The sequence below is a fragment of the Podarcis melisellensis genome (genome assembly GCF_964234715.1).
Source record: "Podarcis melisellensis genome assembly, chromosome: 12".
NCBI lineage: Eukaryota > Metazoa > Chordata > Lepidosauria > Squamata > Lacertidae > Podarcis > Podarcis melisellensis.
This window is the reverse complement of record NC_138544.1, coordinates 9851885-9876605: the sequence shown is the minus strand read 5'-3', so window position 1 is coordinate 9876605 and position 24721 is coordinate 9851885. Positions and strand designations below refer to the sequence as shown.

Below are 24721 nucleotides of genomic sequence, written 5' to 3'. Positions count from 1 at the left end.
CCTTGCCACCAAGCTCTCCTTTCAATATCAAAGGTGCTATAATTTGTTAATAATGATTACAAGGTGGAGCAACGTCATCTTTTCTAACTCGTCCATTTCCCTCTTCATTTTTCTTTACTCTTGGCTCTATATTCCTGGCCCGAGGAGGCTCTGAATACAGAATACAGTGGTACCTCGGGTTAAGTACTTAATTCGTTCCGGAGGTCTGTTCTTAACCCGAAATTGTTCTTAACCTGAAGCACCACTTTAGCTAATGGGGCCTCCCACTGCCACCACGCTAACGGAGCACGATTTCTGTTCTCATCCTGAAGCAAAGTTCTTAACACGAGGTACTATTTCTGGGTTAGCGGGATCTGTAACCTGAAGCGTATGTGACCTGAAGCGTATGTAACCTGAGGTACCAATGTATCTAAAGCAGCAATGGGAAACCTGTGGCCCTTCAGACTCCTATGAGACTCCAGTTTCCATCAGCCCCAACTGACAAATCCAATGTTCAGAGATGATGGGGACTGTAGCCCAAAAACATGTGAAGGTCCAGAGGTTCTCTGTTCCTGATCTAAGGGTGGTTAGGTCAGAAAACACTAAACACACTGCTTTATTTCAGCCTGAGCACAGTTCCTGAACCTCTGAGGTGTGCCGTTGCAGACCAGCATTCCACCCACCCACTTCTTGCCTTTGCGTACTTCTGAGAAGCCCAAAACAAACATTTCAAGTCAAAGTGGAAGCTGGCCAGCGTGTGCAAGTCTACACTTTTTTAGAACAATGACTCTACCTAGCTCCTAGCCACTCCTAGCTCCTCCTAGCTATGACTGGTCAAGCTATGGGGCAGAGGCAATTCAGATTTCCTTTTCTTCATTCCATCTCCCATGTAGTGGCGGCAGGCTTTAAGCTTTCCTCCTAGTCTCTAGGATGGTCCTGCAGTTTTCTGCAATGAATTCATGTCATGTTTGCAGACATCTTTGTAACGATAATCAAGGCATTCGTTTTGTGCTGTCACCTGATGAATTAAAAGCTGAACTTTGTAGTCCTAAACTTGGAAACATGTGCAAGGTCTCAGTTGCCACGCTCATTGCCAGAGCTGTAAAGGAAGCTGTTAGCACACTTCCTGTACAAAAAGAATCAGCAGCGAATTTCCACGCCCCTTTCTGTATCCATGCCCTGACACACCTTAATCCGGGTGTGTGCTGAATGTGTGGTAGGACTTGTACACCACTTACACATTCCACAGAGTCCACCCCACTACTTCACCAAAAAGCAGCTTGTATATTGAAATAAACAGAGGCTCCCACCAGCCTCCCCCCCAAAAAAAACCAGCACAAAAGGCTTTGAAAAAGAAAGAGCAGGCAGCGTTTGTTCATTAACTTTTAGAGGATTTGTCAAACTGATGAACTTGCTCTTCCACCAGCTACCTCTTCTTGTTGTAATTTTCCTGGGCCTGGAGATTTTTGCTTCCTTTCCCCATTTCTGCAGTGAGTCATCTCAGGGGCTGCATTCCCTCTTCTCACCTGATTCCAATGGTCTCTCCTGTTCCTTCTCCCCACCTTTCCCTGTTACATGAAGTAGTTTGTGCCTTGCAGTTTTCTCTGTGATGTTATATTCTTTTTATATAACTGTATCTAATAGTGTTGGTGATTTGCAGGATGTCATTCTGAACTTGTCATGAATCCAGAGAACAGCAAGTTCCTTGCTTTCGCTAGGTGGTTGGCATTACACACACACACACACACACACACACACAGTGGATTAGCCAGTATTCCACTTGGTAGACTATTTGATGTGCTTTTAAAAAAATTACAATTTTGCAGCTTTTCCTAATATCATCAGGAGACTTTTAAGCTCGAAAATCCTACATTTCATGAATAATTCTGTACATGATCGAATTGATATGCTTGAGCTGTGTATTGATATGCTTGAGCTGTGTATGGCTTTACAATACATTTTTCCTCTTTCCTATTTTCCACAGATGCCTGTGTACTATTACCCCTCTGGTCAATACCCTACCTCAGCAACTCAGCAGTACAGACCCATGGCCTCTGTTCAATACAATACACAACGGAGCCCACAAATACCGCAGACTGCACAGCAAGCAGGTATTTTCATCTACTTGATTCTTCAGCTAGATCTTCCAAGTTATGTGTCTGGATGAATTCATATGTACTGCAGTCTAGTCAGTATGCCTGTGTATGAAGAGAGGAAGCAGCCTTGGCTCCCAAAATTACATCCCCGGCCCCACTTATACCCTTAACTCGTTTGTTGGGATCAATCATACAGAAACTAGAGGGTACCCCACCAAAATTCCACCTTGCCCAAATCTTGCAGGATAAGGATACTCATACGACCCTGAAAGTGGCTAGGTTCCTGGTCGCTGTCCTTACCCAAAAGCGACGCCAAGGAGCACTACAAGCTAACTAAGGCATAGTATGCCATTCTATCTTATAGTATTTTATTGTTATAGTGGTGTTTTAGTGGCTGTTTTTTCCCCACGTGCACAAGCTGTTACTTATGTGTTCTTTTTACCTGTATGGGCCTACAGCCGTAATAAATAATTGTTGTATACCCTTAACTCTTTACCCAGCTGAAGTCCTGACCCAAATTTGTTTCTGCAAACAATATTCCACAACAGTGTATTGGCCAGTTAAATCTTTTCATGCATACCCTTCTGTTAGAGCTCAGCTGGACTCTATTCAGTTTAAACATGCACAAATACATGGTTCAGGGGGGAAAGTGTGGCAGTAAAAATCAGAGATAAATGGTGGCCCATTGAGGAAAGAATACCCTACAATCTACACTGGGGATGAGGTGGGGAAAGCATATTCCCTTTCTGCCTTCACAGGCTTATTGCATCTTATTTTTTCCCCTTGACTTATGGAATAGTTTTCTAAATCCGTACCGTTCCTTCCCTTTGCAAGGGTCTTAAATATTTAAAAATGCTTCATTCTAAATAACTAAATATCCAAAGGATATTCATACTTTTTGCTCTGTCGCTGCAAGTCTGTATGTCCTCAAAGCATCAATTCTTAAAATGCTGGATCAAAGCTAGGGCATGAAGTATATTACTAGAATTGTCAATATTTCAGTGATAACTTGAGCAGCATCATTATAATGAGGTGCCTGGATCTTTTTAAAGTAGGTACTAGTGGAGAGCAAGCAAAGAAGGGTGATTGCAATGTGTACGGGCCTGAAACAGGGAGACAGCCACCTGAAATGTTCCACTTGTCTTCATAATGCTATGCTGTTTTCCAGTTCTCCATCTTGAGTTAGTCGTGATGAGCAAGGGTCTCTAGAATCTATGTGGTGCCCCGTTGGTCTAGATCTCTGCAGTGATGAGCAGATGGAAGGGGGGCCGTTACACTGTAAGAGAGTGAGTAGCAGGTCTCACAGTGAACCGGTCTCTTTTCCTACTGTGTCACGTCGCGCCTAATAATAGCAATGGGCACAAAAAGAAAGAAAGCTGCTGATGTGTGTTTGCACTGGTCGGTGAGATACTCACTGTGTTGCTGTTAAACAGAACTTGGGAACGCGAGAGTAAGAAGAATCATTGGGTTCTATAAGCTTCCTGTCCTGTTCAAGTTATTCCGTGTTAACCCAGTTATAAAAGGATGTGTGCTGCCTACCAAACTGCTACTACTCATGAATTCACGAATAAATTAAAACCAGTCTTCAAGAGGTTGTAATAACATAGCGCTTATAAGTTATAAACATATTACATACTAAATGTTCTGAGATGAGAAGGGCCTCCATGTCTCTCTAATATAATGGAGATAGAATTGTCATCCTTCCATTATCATTCATGTTACTCTAGTCCAGCAGACCTTTATAATTGACTTGTATGATTTATCGTGAACAAATAATGATTTGCTATTTACCAGGAGCATATACGTTTTGTACCATTTTCTTGTTTCAGTAACTTCCAAGCTCTGCCATACTGGTTGGGATGAGCATTCTCAATATCGGTGACACTCTTTCCTTCATTTCATACCTTTTAGCAAATGCAGTCACTGAAAGGGAGAGACAAAGAATTCATTTACGCAAAAACAATGGCTCGTTTTGCTTCACTTGTCCCAACAGCATTGCTCCATATTTATTACTGATTTACATTAAGGCTTCCAACCAATTGCAAAATATATTGTATGAAATTATCTTCTTCTGCTCTGTGATTCTTAACCCATATTTAACCTATTAGTTAAATTGTGCATCGGTAATGTGGAAATCGCTTTAAAGAAACCATATGTTGAACATTCTGAACTATGCCAGCTATGTTCTGGGAAGTTATTTGATCATAAGAAAACATTTCTTATTTTTACCCATTTTATTTTAGTTTTATTTATATTTTGTTTTGTTTATTTAAACAAAAATTATATACCACTTGGTGGTGGTAAAACCTCTTAACACTGCCAGTTCCACAGTTAATATACTGTATGTTCAAAAGACAATTTTCAGGCCGGAATGTTGAATATCCTGAATTCTGTTGTGTATATTCTGAGTATTCTTTGCTGTGCTAGTTGACCGATTCATTAGAGCGAGAGAAACACTGTCATTCATTTGTTACAATAATATGTAGCTACATTCTGGTATTTCTTCCATGTAAAATTACCACTTTGATCTCTAAATTATGTGGCTCATAATTAATTGCTTTTCAGGGTATCTGTAGCTTTGCAGAGGGCATACGATTACATCTTTTATTGGGTCAACCTTTCTGAAATGTTCATAGCACTGAAGCATGTAATATGTGATGGTGTCCCAAATAACACATTGATCTTCTCTGGGAGTTCTGGATACCAAAAGCTGCTGTATCTTCTTTCAGGCTGTAGTTTCTGCACTCTATTCAGAGGGATGAACTAATCTTTAAGCATCCTTTTTATTATTAACAAACATATGATTTCCACAATTTAGTAGAGGAAAGGTAGTTCAGAGGTTTGAACAAGTCTTGCAAGCAATCTTTCCCTCCTATCAGGCTGTGGATATGGTGGACTACCTTCTCAGTGGCTGAGAGTAGAAACTTACATGCCAAAGGGTTAACCACTTTTATAACATGTTTAACATGCAAAATGGAGTTTAGAACTACAGAACTGGAGTCAGGGCTGGGGACCCTAGTAACTATGCTAAATCAACATGGTATGGTTGAGGAAAACTACAAATCCCACTAGCAAAGAGGAAAAATGTTTGCTGAGTCCAAGAATTTGAGATGTTCCGTGTGTGCATGTGCGTGCGTACACGAGCCTGTTCACATGCTTCGTGCAATGTATGAGCAAAACAGAAGCTGAAACAGTTTAGTTGACGTGAATGGCTTTGTGGATAGTGAGAGGCATACCAAGTAGTAAGACTTCAATAAATATATATCACATAAGAGGTGGTTGTGGAGCTGTGTGTAGATGGATGACTGTTTCCAAAGCAGCTTCCCTAAAGATTTAGTAGCACTCTTTGTTGCTGCAGCAGTATGGCAAAACCCATGGGAATGTTAGCAGTGCCTACCAGCAGAATAGCAAATGCAATGAATGAGAATTTCTGAGCCTTAGGAGCTTACACACTGTATAACAAAAAGAAAGTTCACCTGCCCATTGGGGTCTTGGAAGCTTTCATCTCTCTTGCAAGCTTGTTAAAGCATATGGTTTTCCCACTGTGGGATATAGAGGTCAAGGCAAGCTCTGATACAAGCAATTTGTTTTTGTTGTGCTCAGAAAAGGTCTGCTTGTATTGATGATTTCTAGAGCAATTGGCTGAAGCAAGATGTCAGGATAGCATCCTTAATGCACGAGGGAGTGTGTATCTTTTCTTCTTCGTGGCTATGGTAAGGGAGCAATATGAAGTTAAAATGGCTCCAAGGCAGTGGCGGGGGGGATGAGCTCACCTAAAATTAGATTACAATCTGACAGCAATAAATCATTTTGCAAGAAGGATGAGAACTCGTGTGTATGTGCTTTTGGAGAATACAGCTTGGCTGTTTAAAAAGTGAGACACATTTCCAGAATACTCTGTTTCCCAAAATATTTGTCATAGGAGCACCCTGTTTAAATTATTACTCAATGAAAAGCTTTGATACGCAACTTCATTCAGTTTTTAAGACTCTGATTTAGTTCATTTCATCAGCAGCATTGTAATTAAAATAATCTGTCTACGGCAAATCTGCATTATCCATAGTCAGTGGGAGATTTGTTTCTTTTTAATCTGCCCATTGGTTAGCTGGGACTTTATCAGGCTTGCAGTTAGTATGCAGCACAGTTGTTTTAGCATCATTGCACAGACTTTTAGCAAAAACTAAATGGAAGGGGCTACAGAGGAAGGGTCTCCAAGTATTCTCCCCATTCAAATTGAGTCATGGCATGAGTAGGAAGTTGAATGGTGTTGACCATATGGAGCAGAGGTGAAAAACCTTTCCTTTCCAAGAACCTTTCCTTTCCATGTGCTTCATACTCTGGGGTTTTACCTGTGTACTGGAGGACAATTTCTAATTTTACACATGCCTCTCTAGCCTCCATCCAAGCAGGTGAGGCATTATGAGAGTTCCAGGGCGCATTTAACTGAGTTAACTCCAACTGACTTACATAGAAGAATTCTGCATATGCTTATGTCTTAAGCCCACTGGCATTTAAAGGATCTATCTTTGGCCAACCCATGCTCTGCATTTTTCGTCATTAGCTCAGTTAGTGTACATGTGTAGTATTAATAACATCCGTTTCCCTGCTAACATTTCTATTTGAAAAATCAGAACTAAAAGATGTGTCGGGCCTTAGATTAACTTTTTGATTAGGGTGCTTTCCCCTGCAGATGAGGCCTTGCTCTGTGTCTGGCCATTTATTTATTCTATTTATTTCTGAAATGTGAACCCTGCATCTTCAATGCCAGCTTGCATTGAATTCGCTGGACAACCTACAAACAAAATACAAAAGTTTGTTCTGTATTACAACTGCAACATTCTCCCAAAGCTCCTCACCCTTCCCTTGGGGTGCTTCTGCACAAAAACCCATGTGCTCACATGGGAAGGCATTTTGGTCTTGAGCAGCCATTTTAGCAGCTTGATTTTTAACTTGGAGAAATTTTAATTGTTTGGCTGTGCTGCTCTTATTTTATGTTTGTCATAAGTCATTCATGTTTTTCTCACAAAAAGGTAAAGGTAAAGGTACCCCTGACCATTAGGTCCAGTCATGACTGACTCTGGGGTTGTGGCGCTCATTTCGCTCTATGGGCCGAGGGAGCCAGCGTTTGTCCACAGACAGCTTCCGGGTCATGTGGCCAGCATGACTAAGCCGCTTCTGGTGAACCAGAGCAGCACACGGAAATGCCGTTTACCTTCCTGCCAGAGCGGTTCCTATTTATCTACTAGCACTTTGACATGCTTTCGAACTGATAGGTTGGCAGGAGCAGGGACCGAGCAACGGGAGCTCACCCCGTCACGGGGATTCGAACCGCCGACCTTCTGATCAGCAAGTCCTAGGCTCTGTGGTTTAACCCACAGCGCCACCCGCGTCCCTGTTTTTCTCATACATTGCTTTTTAATCCTTTGTTAGTTAAATCCATTTACTAAGAAACCTAACTTTAACATTCATATGTAAACAAAAATTAAGGACAGGCAAGAATATTCAATACATATTTTTTAACTAAAGGATTATGATAACAGGAAATGCTCTTATATAATTTTACATGGAAGATAAGTGATGAAACTTCTGATCTCCCGGATTCAAATATCTCAATTCCTACGATGAATTTATTGTGACAATTACATGTGGTGTTGACTTTCTGCAATATTTACCAGTAATCCCTTATCTGTGGCACTCATCTTGGTTTCCCTGCATGTTGGTTACTTGATTTGACCGCATCTCCCCAACATATTCTGTTTAAGGAATAGCATCTAGTTGAGCAAATAAATCTGTCAAGCAATGCCAGGTTTCTTGACCAGAAAAGATAAAAACAATCTCGCATTCTTGTCAGGCTGCACTGTACAAATTGCATTTCTGCCACTATCAGTATTTTAGTTTTGAACTTTGACTTTTCCTTGTGAGTAGTTCAAAACCATCGGAGTCTGGCTTTTCTGGCTGCGTGATAAAAATGAGTATCTTTTCCCTCCCCAGCCCCCTCCAACTCCACAAATAGATGAAATCAGCCCTGGGACATGATTTAGCAGCACTTGTCTTCAAAACGTTTTCCGAATCTAAACTTTGAAGCCCTTCCGTATACCCCTTTGTAGCAGGCAATTGGTCTTGTGTTCACCTTCCCAGATGAAGAAACCAGAGACGGATGAGTCATTTAACTTCTCTGGTACAAATAGCTTCACAGTGTGATAGAATTGTATGTTTACACCTTCTGGTTATGTTATGTTGGAAGGTGGGGGAGGCAAGTGGCAGGCTGGGATAGTTTTGCTTGCATGCCTTAGTGGGGAAGTCTATGAACAGTCAGAGTTACACAGTGTGGGCCCAAGCCCTAGACTGATTGCTGAAAGGATAGACCGGGGTTGTAGGTGCAGGCCAAGTTACTGCAGAATAAAATTAAGTTACCTGGTGCAGTGGAAAACTCTGGCCCAGCTGGGGCTTGATTGCCCAGATTAGGAGCCCTGATTGGCACAGGTGATGGTTGTGGAGACACCCAGCTCCACCTGGCTGAGACAGGTACAAATGGTGCAAAGCAAAATAGTCAAGTGGGAAGATGGACCAAACACTGCTGAGGCTCGATCTGGTGCTGTATGTGGATGAAGGTGGTCTGGTGGGTAAGTTGTTTCTTTGGAATTGTTTCTTTGGGGTTATTTCTCAATGTAAGAGGGTTTTTTTTATTGCTTTTTAAGAAGGTTTGCTGTTTGAGGGGTTTTTTGTGGCTGTTTGAGGAGGTTTTCCTACTCTGTTCAAGTAGAAATATCTTTTCCCTGCTATATTGACTACCAAAGATCAGTTAAAGAACCTGCAGTGTTAATTGGCAAAACACCTGGTGGGTAATCTTCATAACGAAGCAAGAGGGCAGAGCTGGCATTTGCTTGGTGTGCAATAGTGACTTTGCCATAACTATGGCTAAGTCTAGAACTATGGCATTTCTAGAAATGCAAACGTAGTCCTTTTTTGTCTAGAGCATTGAGGTCTAAGGGTAGAGAGCCATGCACGTGGAAACAGGCAAAACAACCCTTGGGGCCGTCTACTTGCGCTGCCAGAATCCACACCCATTCTTTGGGGGTCAGCTTGCTCCTAGAATTCTTTCTCCAATGCGGTATACATATAGTAGACATGTACCTTTCAGTGTTTCCAAGGATGAATTGTAGCGGTATGAACCAGAACCAGTCTGAGTGTGTAGATTATTGCTACTCAGCAGTGGCACTGTGGGTTAAACCACAGAGCCTAGGGCTTGCCGATCAGAAGGGCGGCGGTTCAAATCCCTGCAATGGGATGAGCTCCTGTTGCTCAGTCCCTGCTCCTGCCAACCTAGCAGTTCAAAAGCACATCAAAGTGCAAGTAGATAAATAGGTACTGCTCTGGCGGGAAGGTAAACAGCATTTCTGTGCGCTGCTCTGGTTCGCCAGAAGTGGCTTAGTCATACTGGCCACATGACCCGGAAGCTGTACGCCGGCTCCCTCGGCCAATGAAGCGAGATGAGTGCCACAACCCCAGAGTTGGTCAGGACTGGACCTAACAGTCAGGGGTTCCTTTACCCTTTGCCTTTACCTATCACTGTTTCCTAGGGTGAACTGTAGCGGCATGAACCAGAACCAGCCTGAGTGTGTAGATTACTGCCACTCAGAGTGTCACAAGCTCAGGGCAGAATCGGGCTGCTGTAAAGGAGGGTGTGGGAGGAAGCAACTTTGATTCACTACTATGGGAATGAGAGGAAGTGGAAGGAGCAAGATTGACCATCCATCTATTAGTTCATGCAAGCCGTCACCTCATACTGACTCAAGATCCAGAATAGCTGCTGCGTGCCAGTCTATTCAGAAGTTCCTTGCTAAGGCCCCTGGTGAGACTTGTGACACTCTCCTTACTGCACTGGGATGCTATCAGCCTACAATGATGCAAAGGCCAGCAGCTTGTTTATCCTGCTTGTAATGGCTGGATTGTGTCCAAAATAACTAAAACTTACAGAATCTGCTTTAGATCATTCATGAAAACAATCTGCTGAACAAAGAAAGACTTAACAGTATTATACTCTATTGGTTGAACCACAGCCTAGAAGGTGTTCAGGAAGATTAACACAGAAATTTAGAAGCAGAAAATTCTGGCATTTTAATCCATTGCTGTGTTCCTATGACCTAAGGTAGGTTATTCTTATTCAAATGTGCCTGTGTTACTCAAACACATTATCTTTCTCCTTTTAAAATAATCTCTGCTTTTTCCTGAGAACAGAGAACAATTGACTGCATACAATAGCATCTCTGTCAATAGGCTGCAATTACCTGAGGCAGATACATATTTAAAATATACATAGTTCCTTCCATGACAGGCATTTGCGCGTATTCTACAAACGCCAAACGTTTTTCCTCAAATGAAGGGCAATATATCTGTCTTAATAATGTACAGTTAGCATTTATAGCGGTGGAAGATTATTGCCTTGATACTCTTATTCATAAACAAGCTTTCAAAGAGGCAAGAGATGTATTTTAATGAATGGGCTTAACTAAAATGACGGAAACAAAGTGACAACAAGATCCTTAGTTTAAGAATTTGCATGTCTATATAAGTGAAGTGCTTATAGTCTGATTCTACTAAGCTTTAAAAATGTGTGTGTGTGTGTGTGTGTGTGTGTGTGTGTGTGTGTGTGTGCATTGATCACCAGTGCTTAATTACTGCAATGAGGCAGGCCTTATCTAATCCCAGATATAGAAACCTGGATTTGCTTATTCCGTGGTGAAAGGAAGACACTTCAAATACTTTCCCAAGCCATTCTTTAATTTTATAATTAAACTATATGGCGAAAAGATGAAACTCGCATTATTGTTTCAGACCCTGAAGAGGAAAAAGAACTGGCACCACCATGTGTTTGGCACTGTGACATTACTTCCAAGAATAAATTCTAGATATGTCACCCCCCTCCCCCCAAAAATAGGCATTTTTCACAATTCCTCTAAGGTTGTGGATTTCAGACGTGTGTTGTTGTTGTTGTTCATTACACTTTTATGTACTATAGCTTATTCCATTACTGCACAGGCAGTACAAGCTTTGGACAAAAAAGTGAAGAAGTTGCTCATATATTCATTCCTGATACATAATGCAAAGGTACTGTGGAGTTGGAACTGCATCTAGCTTCTCATTTGCAGCATAATGTGGCCCACTGGGTAAATATAGACTACTATGATTTATTGAGGAAACAGGTGTGAGCACGTTAAAAGAATGGTTTGCCTCAGAGAGATGCATGTAATTGACTAGCAAAATGGCATATGTTGCTGTTTCGAGACAAGTTGCTATTAATCAACCAGCATTTGCTTCGTTTTCAGGAAGAAAGTAAGGAACAGACTTGGTACCCAGCCAGTGGCATTTGAATAGATATTTTAAAGAAAAAAGGAAAGGAAAGACTTGAGCCACTCTCCAATTAATTCTCCCTAGGGTGGAAACTTACAAAGGACAGAGATATGCATGAAATTCACATATGCTAATTTATATGTACAGATGCAAATTTAGAAATAACTAGCATAATTTAAATGGAAATCCAGTACATCTTACCATAGTGGTGACCTGTATTCTTGCTAGTGATAACCTTATGCATCATGAAAATGTACCACACTAAGGCTTCAATCCTAAACTATGGAATAAGCAACATTCATTACTGTGACTTCTGAGGACTGCACTTTAAAAATAGATTTCAAGCAATCAACAAAATCTCAACCCAGTATTAAGGCCAAGGTTACTATAGATGCATTTACCTAGTAATGTAGGTACCATAAGTAATGTAACCCAGAATGCAGTTAACCAGATGGCAAACCACTTTGCCACATTGCCAGTGTGAGGTGAATTTGTGCATATGGTTGGATTACCACATATACAGTATGCCATATAGTTATATTACAACTTGGCAAATTCCTGCTTTACACACCTATAGTTATAGAGATCAAAATCCTATGCTAAACAAGAGGAAAATTATCTGACAGAAGTGTAATGCTGATGAAATAATATCTATATGAAAATATAGCATGGAACAATAGCTTTCAACATGTAGTTTTGTCAATATGTGGATATATATATATATTAGCCATGTTTGTGCAAATAAATATATCGATCCTGGGGGAAAGCGTTTACCTTTATATTGCAACATAAATTGGGGAGGGGGGAGTACTGTAAAGGGAAATGTATTTCTTTCTCATAAAACAGTTCATCTGTGAAAATCAGTTAACTTTATTCCATCGGGATTGCTTAGGATGTGGCATTTATTTATTTATTTATTTATTTATTTCCATGTTTAGATCCTTCCTTTTTATGCGAAACCTTACCCTTTCTAAGGATTTGTTGCTTTATCCAAACCATAGACTCTACAGTTCTGGGGGGACAGGGAGCAATATACAATCACTGCCACCACAATATACTCAGAAATCCCACCGAAGTAAATTGCACTTACTCGCAGGTAAGTAGGTATAGGATTTCAGGTCAAGTCTTGCCATTTTGCAGCTGTTTACTTACATGCCCCAAAGGCAACTAGACCCTAAGAAAAGCTTTTTCTCTACTTTGGCTCTGTGCACTGGATAATAGCCTAAACATATTCTGTATGTTTATGGAGACAGGAAGTATCCCCTGGAATTGATTCTTAGCATTATGACTTGATTCAGAAGTATTTGCTCCTAGTTTGTCACTTTGGTGTGATTACTAGTTTTGGAAAACCTTGATGGAAGCCCATGGGAACGAGGGGCAAATTCTGTGAGCTTTATTGTGCTTAGGGAGTCCTGCACAGTGGCGTAGCGTGGGTTGTCAGCACCTGGGGCAAGGCAAGTAATTTGCGCCCCCTAACCCATGGATTTGCGCCCCCTAACCCGTGGATTTGCGCCCCCTAACCCCCAGGTGTTGCGCCCGGTGCGGCCAGCCCCCCCTGCACCCCCACGCTACGCCACTGGTCCTGCATTAAGCATTGTCTCTGTATCTTCAGCATGTGGGTTCGCTTCCACTGTTGTGTATGAGAGGAGGAGCTGGGTTCATAACTTTTCAGTCATTGGATACAAGAGTGCTGTCTAAAATCCAGCAACTTAGATTGCAGCCAGGTTTATTACCCCAATTAGAGATGTATTGAACTCTGAAATGCTTTGGGATCCTGGAGTCCAGAATGTCCAGGGCTCCAGTTTGATCTAAAATGGATCTAAATTCACCATAGCATCCAATGGTGCCGAGAACCAGGGAAAATGGAGTTTGAAAGTGGATCTGGGTGGTTCCACATGTTATTCCCTCTAAAACTGGATTCCTAACAACTCTTCAGGATAGGAGTACATTTTTGCAAGAGTAGTATTAGAATATCAGTTTTAGCATAAATTAGTTTGAGCTGAAAGGGGGGAAAAGTGAAGCTTGTCAATGGTTGTTACATGAAGCTCAACAATGACTGATGTACAGTCCTATAATACTCAGTTTAGGCTATGCTCCTCAAAGCTTTTGGAGCAAATCCCCCAAAGTGATATATATTTTTCCCTAACAGTAAGAAATAATAATAGTATAATAAAGCAGTATAAATAAGAGGTGCTTCACATTGTTAAATTGTGTATTAAATGGGGGAACTGAGCAAAAGAACTAAGGGAACATTCCTCCCAGGCTTTTATGTCTAGTTGTCATTTTGAAAATATCATGGTAACAGCAGCACAGTTTTGATACATCTGTAGGAAACATGCCCTATGTTTTGTAATAACGGGTTTTTTAAAAACCTGAAAAGAGTTAAATCATTGCTGCCATCTGTTCATAAATTCACAGATCTGGAGGGTGTGTGCATGTTTCAACTATGTTTGAAAGAACTGAGGTCCCATTTGTGATTATTTTGAAAGAAAAATATGAATTTAAAACACACACACCTCTTTAATACCTGTTTCAATGCCTGTGCATTTCAGACGCTGACATCTGTACTTGGGTACAAAAAGTGGCCCTTCATTTTGCCCTGGGAAACCAGAAAATGCATGTCCATTTACATGCTGTACTACTGTATTTTCTTTTCTAAAAGCTGTTGTAAAGTTCATCACAATAATGGTATATTAAAGTAATTCTTTTCACGCTGCACTGAGCTTAAAATAATGCTGAATGCATCCAGTTTTCATTAGCTAGCAATAAAAAGTCTGTTAAAATTACCCTTTACATGTACTCGGTTAAATTCCTGCAAATGCGTCTAAAACCTAGAAGATGCTTTGCAGCATGAAATAAATGCAGCTTGATAGCAGGCAATGTCATTGCGTATTATGTTCCTATTTACCTAATCGTTAAATTAGATCCATAAAATAATTTGACAATGGAACTGAAATGATATGAAACTATAGTTGCAATTCTGAGCATGCTTTCGTTGAGCTTAGTTGTGTTTAACTATGTATACTTCCACATAATCCTATGTAATATTGAGGTGTAAATCTGGCTCAGTTCTTCTCGGGATACTGTAGATGATCAGTTCCAAAATCGGCAAATGAATTATTTCGTGATCTTACACCCACTTGCCTTGTTCTTGAGTATATTAATTGGGATTTTACTATTACAGCACAATCCTATACATGTCTCATTCCATGGGATTTACATACAAAGAAGTGGGTACAGGATTGCAACCTTAGTCTTTTTTTTAAAACTATGGCACATCCCAGTTGCCTTTGTACATAAAGCTCAATTTGTTCGTTCTCCTGAATGGCACATCAGGGCAGATTTTCCTTTGGTGGCATTCTGTATCCTTATGCTTTTAAGATCTGATTATTGTAGTGGCTTTCTTCTTTTTGGTTTCAAAGACAGGGCACCGTCTGTGACCTCAAAGGTCATGTTTAATTCCAGATGCCATTTGCAAGCCATTGTAAATGTGAAAATGTGACTACAGAGGCACAGTCACTGTCATAATCTTATCTTCCTTTCCCGCCTTCAAAGCACAGCAAAGATTATTCTTCACTTATTCCGGATGCCACCAAATGTGAGGCATTATCATGAAAACCACATTATCGCAGTAATTTGGGGCCTTTGGGCATCTGATGTGGCAATTGCCTTCACTGGGTCCTGGTACGTCATTTATCATTGGAGTGGTCTACCCTGCTGAAATGTGCCCTTTGTGGGCAAAGGCAAAGCTAATATACTTTCAAAGTGTATTTGAATTGCCTCAATAAATCACAGCTGTCAATGTCAGCATTTTGATCATTTGCCGGGACAATATGTTATCTTCCTGCTTTTGGGTGCCTGTCGGGACTTTTATTTGTGCAAATTGTAATGCATCCTAACATGAAATTATGCAAAGCGCATTCTGATGACTTTTTTTTATTATTTCATTTTAAGATGGAAAGTTTGCTTCAGAATAAAAAAGGCCCATTTGTGGGATTTGTTTTATAGTCGTAATTAGGGTTTTATTTTTATCAGTTGACTATAAAAGTGGTTGAAGCTTGTTTTTAATGTGCTCATTTTCATCCTCTTAAATAGTTTATGTTGCAGACTGTATTTTCATTTAGAATCTGAGGCTTATATGCATCATTCTTTGCTGGAGAAGGCGATGCCAAGAAACATTACCCATCTTCCTACTAACTAACCCCTAACAACTCCTATGCTGTAAATTGCTACACAAACAAAATTAGTTAGATACCATACAGGGGATAAAAGTGTCTTTCTCTTTCAATAAGCAGGGTATGATCTGAGAGTCTATAACACAGCCACTTTGCTAAAGATAAGCAGGTCTGCGACTGGCCAATTCCTTAATGGGAGACCATATGAGAACCTCATAGAAGTTGCCTTTCGTTTTGTGGTGGAAGGAAAATGAGGTATAAATGTGCTAAATCAGGGGTAGCCAACGTGATTTCCTGCAGTTGTTGCTCTACTCCAAGTCCCATCAGCCCCAGACAACATGGCCAATGGTCAAGGACGATGGGAATTAGCTCAGCAACATCTCACGCAAACAGTGCTTAACTGTGGTTAAGGAAAGAAAGCCATGCTTAAGTCAAGGCATGTGGACAAAGAGCAAATGAGCTCTTTGAGGTACTAAGCATCCATTCATTATGAATATTATTGGTATCCAATTCAAGAGCTTTGCTACATCTAGACATTTCCAATGATTGAACATTAGATTTATCTTTCCCCCCTTTAAACATTGTTGTTGTTGTTTAGTCGTTTAGTCGTGTCCGACTCTTCGTGACCCCATGGACCAGAGAACGCCAGGCACCTCTGTCCTCCACTGCCTCCCGCAGTTTGGTCAAACTCATGCTGGTAACCTCGAAAACACTATCCAACCATCTCGTCCTCTGTCGCCCCCTTCTCCTTGTGCCCTCCATCTTTCCCAACATCAGGGTCTTTCCCAGGGAGTCTTCTCTTCTCATGAGGTGGCCAAAGTACTGGAGCCTCAGCTTCACAATCTGTCCTTCCAGTGAGCACTCTGGGCTGATTTCCTTCAGAATGGAGAGGTTTGATCTTCTTGCAGTCCATGGGACTCTCAAGAGTCTCCTCCAGCACCATAATTCAAAAGCATCAATTCTTCGGCGATCAGCCTTCTTTACGGTCCAGCTCTCACTTCCATACATCACTACTGGGAAAACCATAGCTTTAACTATACGAACTTTTGTTGGCAAGGTGATGTCTCTACTTCTCAAGATGCTGTCTAGGCCTGTCATTGCCCTTCTCCCAAGAAGCAGGCGTCTTTTAATTTCGTGGCTGCTGTCACTATCTGCAGTGATCCCTTTAAACATTACCATTTCTATATACAAAACAAAAGCCTTGCTAAAATTCTTATGGAATATTTATTTGTTCATTACTTGCAGCCTAATTTGTTTACACTTTTGCAGAAGTTTTTGTGAGAGTGAAAACAAGCTCTAAAGAAGGCAGCTTTTGAAGTTAGGAATGATATATTTGCTAGGAATATATATCTTAACTTGAGAAGTAAATTGCCATATCCTTTTGTTTTAATAAGTCACATTAATCACCAAAATAGGACAATAGCTAAAACCATAAGGAACATTTTATTCTGCATATTACATTTCCTTTTCATTAGGAAAAACAGTTGTTACTTTTAATTACATATTGTAGTGGTGATTTGTTGTTTGGTGGATCTTGGTGGGAGCTGATCTTTCTGCAAATGCTGTCCAAGCTTTGGATGAATTAATATAATCATATACCACCACCCTCCTAAAAAACCAAAGTGCTTTTTTTGTGTAGTTAGCTATTTTAAGTGCTTTTAATATTAGTTTTTGCAGAGGAATAAATTCATTGACTTTGTCTAAATAATCCTATCTCAGTAAGCCAAAATATGGACAAGCCTTTTAGCCATTCATTCACCCTCTTTGCTTCCTCCCAGGAGGTCTCCCATTAAATATAGTTTCCCACTCCATCTGATACTGATAAACTATGGCTTTAGAGCAAACCCAGAATATTAAACCATGGTTTTAAGTTGGTTTAATATCATGAAGCTGTTAACCACAATTTTCCAGTTCAGACGAAACAAACAAACTATTGTTAATGGGAGACTTCATGGTATTCCTGCTTGCATAAAGGGAGTTGTGAAGGATCTGTATGTGTGGCCAGAAGCAGGGGCGTCTTACCCATAGAGGCTAGTGGCGCCAGGGTGCCAAGTTCTGAAGGGCGCCAGGGAAGAGGCGGAGGCTAAATGCAGTGCCTCCTGGCATCAGCTTGCTGCCCTCGCCTGCCTCCACCATGCCTAAAAAACTCTGGGAAATGGGGGGGGGCGCTGGAGAGAGCTTTGCACCACGGCGCCAGATATGCTTAAGACGGCCCTGGCCAGAAGCCAAGATATACAGTGGTACCTCGCAAGACGAATGCCTCGTAAGATGAAAAACCCGCAAGACGAAAGAGTTTTTCGTTTTTTGAGTTGCTTCGCAAGACGAATTTCCCTATGGGCTTGTTTCGCAAGATGAAAACGTCTTGCGAGTTTGTTTCCTTTTTCTTAAAACCGTTAATACCCAGGGAATCCGTGCTTCGCAAGATGAAAAAACTCGCAGAACGAAAAAACTCAGAGAACGAATTAATTTCGTCTTGCGAGGTACCACTGTAAATGACTGGACTCTCCCATTGCTTAGTTTCACAAATGGTTTTACCAAAGCCAAGCAGGTCCTTGTAAGTCCATTCCACTGGGTCACCAACATGGTGTGCACGAGTGGCCTTGAGGACATTTGAGAGCACCCCTTTTTGCCCCCTTTGTGGTGTTATTAGGGTGGTTACCTTTGAAAAGGTGGGACGCGGGTGGCGCTGTGGGTTAAACCACAGAGCCTAGGACTTGCCGATCAGAAGTGAGCTCCCGTTGCTCGGTCCCTGCTCTTGCCAACCCAGCAGTTCGAAAGCACAAAGTGCAAGTAGATAAATAGGTACAGCTCCGGTGGGAAGGTAAATGGCATGAGCGCCACATCCCCAGAGTTGGCCACGACTGGACCTAATGTTCAGGGGTCCTTTTACCTTTGAAATGTAGATAAAGGTATGGGAAGGGAGAAGTTGGAAGAGCTCATTCCCATTTCCTCTTGCAGCTCCAATGTGCTTTTCAATGTTCAGACTGGTCGCCAAGCAGCTGAACAGAAAGTTGAATGACAGGAGGTAAGGAAAAGTGAGGTGCTGCAGGAATCGGAGGGGGAAAGAGAGAAAGCCTGTGCATACAAACAAGTCAGTTCCGGTAAAATAAATATCCTTAAAACGGCAAAAATGTTGTACTGTTTCCCCATCACCACCAATGCCAGATCATATCTGCCCCATTGACTCGATTGTGAAAATAAAGGGCTTCGAGGGCACGGAAACATGGGGAGGAGGGACAAGGTACTTGAACCCATTGCCCAGCACTGTTATCCAGATTCAGATTGGGGGTCCTGTGCATAGAGGATGGAAACCTCCCATTGAGGCAAATGGGAGACTTCATCACAATGTAAATTACAGGTGTGCCCTCCCCACCCCCAGTTAGAAGCAAGACCACCACGGAGGGCAAAGCACTAAAGCCCCCAACCCAGGATCCCAACCCAGATAAGGAGAACCATACTGGCAATTTGAGGACCTTGTATTTAAATGTAATCAGTTAATGTGTGTTCTAATAAATTCTGGACAGCCTCATGTGGTCAGTAGATTGTTTTAAGAGAAAAGCATGCTGCTGCCTCTTCCCTGCCTACCATGGGGTGGTTCGCAGCAGGAAAAAAAGCACGAACAAGAACTAAACAAATCTATAACCTGCCCCCTCATCAATGTATTCTTCAACTGTGGTTGCAAATACCTCTCTCCCTCGCCCCAAAATGCATAGACATTTGCCCACTGTCAAGTCTTCCTCTGATGATAAACTTGAGTTAAATAAAAGTTTAAAATCAGATATCATATTTTGGGGACATAGCTTATAGAGACTGCATTTGCCAACAATGCAAAATTGTTTTTGTTTCTCACAATGCTGGCTTTGGTTGAAACATCTTTATTACCCTCATCTCCACAAAGCCGCAGACTGTCCTTTGGCGTTAGTGAACTCAGCAGCATGAAATTTTTTTCCCCTTTCTTTCACTCTGTTCTTCCTTGTGTCATTTATTGGCTGGGTGACGCTTTTGTCTCTTATCAAATCCAAGGATTTCAGAATACTGAAAACGTCTGCCTAGGCAGTGTTGAAGGGCTGTGGCTCAGTGCTAGAGCATCTGTTCTGTATGCAAACATTCTGAGGTTCAGTTCCTGGCATCTCCTGGTGGAGCTGGCAAATGTTTCCTACCTCAGACTCTGGAGAGCTGCTACCAGTCTGTGCAGACAATACTGAGTCAGATGGAACAGTGCTCTCACTAGCTTTCATTGTTCCCATGTAGATGTTTGCTTGGAAGTCAGTTCCTCTGAGCTTCATTGTGCTTACTCCTAAGTTGGTTGACTTATTCCAAGTTGACATGGAATGTTGTACTCATTTAGTTCTGATATTCACGCATGGATTGCAGTGGCATTTGTGCCAGGTTTAGGGCTACAGATAGTTTCCAGGACTCTAGACAAGCCGATTTGCCTAAATTACCTGTATACTGCTATAATCAAAGCCCGATTTAGAATGTTGCAAGCGAAAATAATTGCAGTTGCTTCGCCTTACGGTCACAGCCCCAGAAAGGCTCCTTTTTAAAATAAGAAACAAAAATGAATGTTTCTTTTCAGAATTCTGTGGCTGCCTTGAGTTTCATGTTATATAAAAGGTACCCTTAATATTTAACTTAATAAAAAAAAGTGTGTTTGAAAACGCAAGGGGTATTTTGAAGCATAAAAACAGAAGGGTACCTGAAGGAGCATAAAGCCCAGAAACAGCAGGCGCAAGGTTGGATTTCAATAGGAAACCATTTTTCGATATCAAGACATTCTCAAAGCTGCACTGTGTTTTGGAAGTGCTTTTTTGTATGAGAAAAAGAACAGACGAAGTGCTTTTTTGCGCTGGGGAAGTGGTTCCCTAGCTTGCTTGAATCCTCATTTCTCCATTCATTTCTTTCCCATTTAAATACCTACTCAGATACAATTGTGTCAAATGAAAGCTCTCTCGCGTTCCCTATTCTGATGGCAAAAAAACCCAAACCCAAGTGTGATCATTTATCTTTAAATTGTTCAACTGTGCCCTGTTTCGTGTTCTTGTTAATAATGCCACATCTCCTAGGAGCCATCTCTCATTCAATTTCCTCACATAAGCTACAGGGTTGACCTTACCTACTGTTCCCTTGGAGTGAGAAAAGAAAATAAGCCAAAATGCCAACCTACCTTAATTTTAAAAAATTGGTTTCAAATATATATGTTTTTATTATGCAAATCGTGGACACATACCACATGCACTTTTTGTTTTGGCTTTTTCTGTTGGTAGAAATTAAGAGTGAAATTAAGACTAATTAAAACTAGTTTACCATACAACAGTGTATGTTTTTGTTTGAATGATAGTTTGATGAGTTAGCATGACCAAAATATTTTATTCATGCCCTGCTGAAGAGACTGAGGTGGAGCGAAATTACTGCGTAATTAAGGTTACCAAGTTTTTTTTTATTTATGGTTACTGTATATTAATAAATAGCAGACCAGTAGTGGCTGGTGGGGGGAAATGGATAATTGAGAAAAGATACACTGCAATATTGCCATTTTTTTTTCCTCCAGTAGGAAGAAAGCACCATTAGTTTCAAAGGACTTATTGCCCACTGAAACAAAGCCAGCCAGTTGTGTCTAATTCTGTACAGGCATCCCACCTGCAGATTGAATGAAATACTGTGTACATAAGGAAAGTACATAAACAAGCAAACTCCGCTATCCTCCTATGTCCAGCTGCTTTTGCTTTTACTGCTGTTCTAGCCTCCTCCTAAGTCCCAGATGGGGATGTTCAAAATTCCTTCCTCTTCTTGCTTAGCAACAGGAAAAGCGGTTACCTGTACTGTACTTAGGAATGCTGCTAAGTGCCAAAGCCTCAGAATTGTCTTGTTTTGTTTTATAACTTTCTTTAAAAGTGTCTGGTTGACATACTTTAAAAAATTAAATAAAGCTAAGAGTCCGGGGGGCCCTGTTAGTGGTCCTGGTTTAAATTGCAAAAGAGACAAAATTTCACTAGGGGGAGGAGGCCGGGATTATAAAGGCCTTCTTTTGCAAACATTCGAGATTACATGGCCAAAATATGCAGTATGTTTTAAGACTACTATACTTAATTTTGCTATCACCACTGTAGTGTATTGGTGTGGTTAGTAGAAAGGAGTTTTCTCAGTTGGAAGCAAGCTAACGGAAAGATGCTCTAGTTTTGCACTGCAGCAATACACAGGTAAGCTTACATCCCCTATGATGTAGTTGCATGTTGGGTTCAGTAAGTGCAGATGAACAGAGCCCTTTTAGTGACAGTGTTACTATAAATATACCACTGCTTTGCTGAAAACAAGTCTTGGGAGGTTGGGATTTCTATACCAGAACTAAAGGGCATTTTAAAATCAATAGCATTAGGAGATAATATACCAACAATAATAATCTACAGAGGATACTAGTTCAAAGCTCTGCTCTTGTACAGCTCTAGCTAAATAGACGGATCTTTGACATAATAATTCTAAGACTATTTGCCACACTTGCTATGTTCAGTGAAACTAAGAAGAGTGCCACCAGCTTAAGAGTGTTTTGATCTTCCGCAATTTGAGGGAATACTGATATCATTAGCACCAGAGAAAATTAGCCAAATCCTGCATTAATGGCAAGCTTCACTGCAGGGGTGTGGTATATTTTAAGATAAAGGGAATTTTCCCATTGAAGTAAACAAAGATCTTCCCAGGCTTTGTATTTTGATTGAGCATCTCAGGAAATTGCATGCTGCATATAAATGTACAGTGAGGGGAGGGAAGTATTTGATCCCTTGCTAAATTTGCCCCTTTGCCCTCTGACGAAGAAATGACCAGCCCATAATTTTAATGGTAGGTTTATTGTAGCTGTGAGAGACAGAATAACAACAGGAAAAACCCCAGAAACCCAGAAGACAAAAGTCAGAGATCGATGTGCATTATAATGAGTGAAATAAGTATTTGATCCCTTTGCAAAAGATGACTTAGTACTTGGTGGCAAAACCCTCGTTGGCAATTACGGAAGTCAGAGGTTTCTTGTAGGTGGCCACCAGGTTTACACACATCTCAAGAGGTATTTTGTCCCACTCCTCTTTGCAGATCCTCTCCAAGTCAGTAAGATTTCGAGGCTGATGTGTAGCTACTCGAACCTTCAGCTCCCTCCACAGATTTTCAATGGGATTAAGGTCTTGAGACTGGCTAGGCCACTGCAGGACCTTAATGTGCTTCTTCTTGAGCCACTCCTTTGTTGCCTTAGCCCTGTGTTTTGGGTCATTGTCATGCTGGAATACCCATCCTCGATCCATTTTCAGTGCCCTGGCTGAGGGAAGGAGGTGCTCTCCCAAGATTTGACGATACATGGTCCCGTCCATTATCCCTTCGATGCAGTGAAGGTGTCCTGTCCCCTTAGCAGAAGAACACCCCAAAGCATAATATGTCCCCCTCCATGTTTGATGGTGGGGATGGTGTTCTTGGGGTCATAGGCAGCATTCCTCTTCCTCTAAAACACGGTGAGTTGAGTTGATGCCAAAGAGCTCGGTTTTGGTCTCATCTGACCACAACACTTTCAACCAGATCTCCTCTGAGTCATTCAGATGTGCATTGGCAAACTGCAGATGGGCCTGTACATGTGCTGTCTTGAGCAAGGGGACCTTGCGGGCTCTGCAAGATCTCAGTCCTTCACAGCGTATTGTGTTACCAACTGTTTTCATGGTGACTATGGTCCCAGCTGCCCTGAGATTGTTGACAAGTTCCCACCGTGTAGTTATGGGCTGCTTCAACACTGTTCTCCTGATCATTGCAACTCCATGAGATGAGATCTTGCATGGAGCCCCAGACCGAGGGAGGTCGACAGTTATTTTGTGTTTATTCCATTTGCGAATTATTGCACTAACTGTTGTTACCTTCTCACCTAGCTGCTTGGCAATAGTCTTGTAGCCCCGTCCAGCCTTGTGCAGGTCTACAATCTTGTCCCTGACATCCTTGGACAGCTCTTTGGTCTTGGTCATGGTGGCTACTTTGGAATCTGCTGGATTGATTGCTTCTGTCGACAGGTGTCTTTTGTACAGGTGCTGTAACGAGCTGGGATTACAGGTAAGACCTCTCCCTTACAGCAGGTGCTTCTAATCTCAGCTCGTTACATACAGTGAAGATACCAGGTAGCCTGACATCGGGCTGGTTGATAGGGGATCAAATACTTATTTCACTCATTATAATGCACATCAATCTGACTTTTGTCCTCTGGGTTTCTGGGGTTTTTCCTGTTGTTATTCTGTCTCTCACGGCTACAATAAACTTACCATTAAAATTATGGACTGGTCATTTCTTCGTCAGAGGGCAAACGGGCAAATTTAGCAGGGGATCAAATACTTTCCCCATCCTCACTGTATGTAGCAGTCATGGCAGCAGGTGTTTACTTTTAAAGAAGAAATTTTGAGAAGAAAAGAAGTAGCTGTGCCTGGTCCTTTTCATGCTGATCATTTTCCCTGTTCTATATCTCCCTGGCTTGTGTTGGTTTTCCCCTGCAAGGCTGCAAAGACATGTTTCTCTTTGTAAATATGCATCTGGAACCTTGCAGAAGAAACTAGCTGGAGAGGAGTTTTACAAATCCAAACAAAATGGAACCAAGGTATAGGTTCCAAAATAGATCCTGATACAGTCTGTGTTCCTGGAGTAGGGGGTATTTTTTGTATCTTTGGTAATATGTAACAAACTGGAACCATCTACTTAAATACTGTGCATCTTATTTATATATCCGAAAGCTTCTGCCTCTTTTACCAGTAGCAGTAGTTTAATAATAATCCTTATGTCTTCTGTAGAATTACGCTTAATATGCATGTAGCAGGAAGAATCATTGAGTTGTCTTTATACTCCCTTCAAATAATCCCCTCTATTCCAAAATAACTATATGTAGCTCCTCCTTTGTCTGCTGGCTTAATCACAATATTGGAATTATTTTTCAGTGCTTCCAATGCCAATGTTGCTTTTAACGTACAATTTAACAAACTGCCAGATGCAATATTTCTTCAAACCTCATTTTCAAAAATATGAATATTTGGATATGGTGATGATGGTAGTACATACCTGGAGGTTCCTGAATCATAATCTTGGGAAATGCCAAAGACCTTTTTCAATTTTAGA

The 24721-nt window shown here is 41.2% G+C and overlaps 2 protein-coding genes across 32 annotated transcripts in view; one reads left to right on the top strand and one right to left on the bottom strand.

Moving 5' to 3' along the window:
- LOC309380939 (uncharacterized protein) overlaps positions 1-24721 on the bottom strand; it is an 89428-nt gene that overhangs the window by 1985 nt on the left and 62722 nt on the right. For 2 of the 11 annotated variants that reach the window (XR_014173174.1, XR_014173184.1), the window contains exon 4: positions 3867-3998. The exons of 5 other annotated variants lie outside the window; for them this stretch is intronic. Coding sequence is in view for 2 of the 6 variants with exons in the window: in XM_081931194.1 (XP_081787320.1) it covers positions 3901-3998; positions 11628-11706; positions 18492-18600 (286 nt within the window). In the remaining 4 variants the exon portion in view is untranslated. Of the gene's footprint in view, positions 1-3866; positions 3999-11627; positions 11707-13036; positions 14026-18491; positions 18601-20074; positions 21242-24721 lie in introns of those variants that run through there. 4 more of the 11 variants (XM_081931194.1, XM_081931195.1, XR_014173178.1 and 1 more) reach the window with 4 other exon arrangements.
- Positions 1-24721, top strand: part of ARPP21 (cAMP regulated phosphoprotein 21) — a 237674-nt gene that overhangs the window by 203701 nt on the left and 9252 nt on the right. For all 21 annotated transcript variants that reach the window (XM_081931048.1, XM_081931049.1, XM_081931050.1 and 18 more), the window contains one exon: positions 1964-2090. In XM_081931048.1, coding sequence (XP_081787174.1) covers positions 1964-2090 — 127 coding nt within the window. The remainder of the gene's footprint in view (positions 1-1963; positions 2091-24721) is intronic.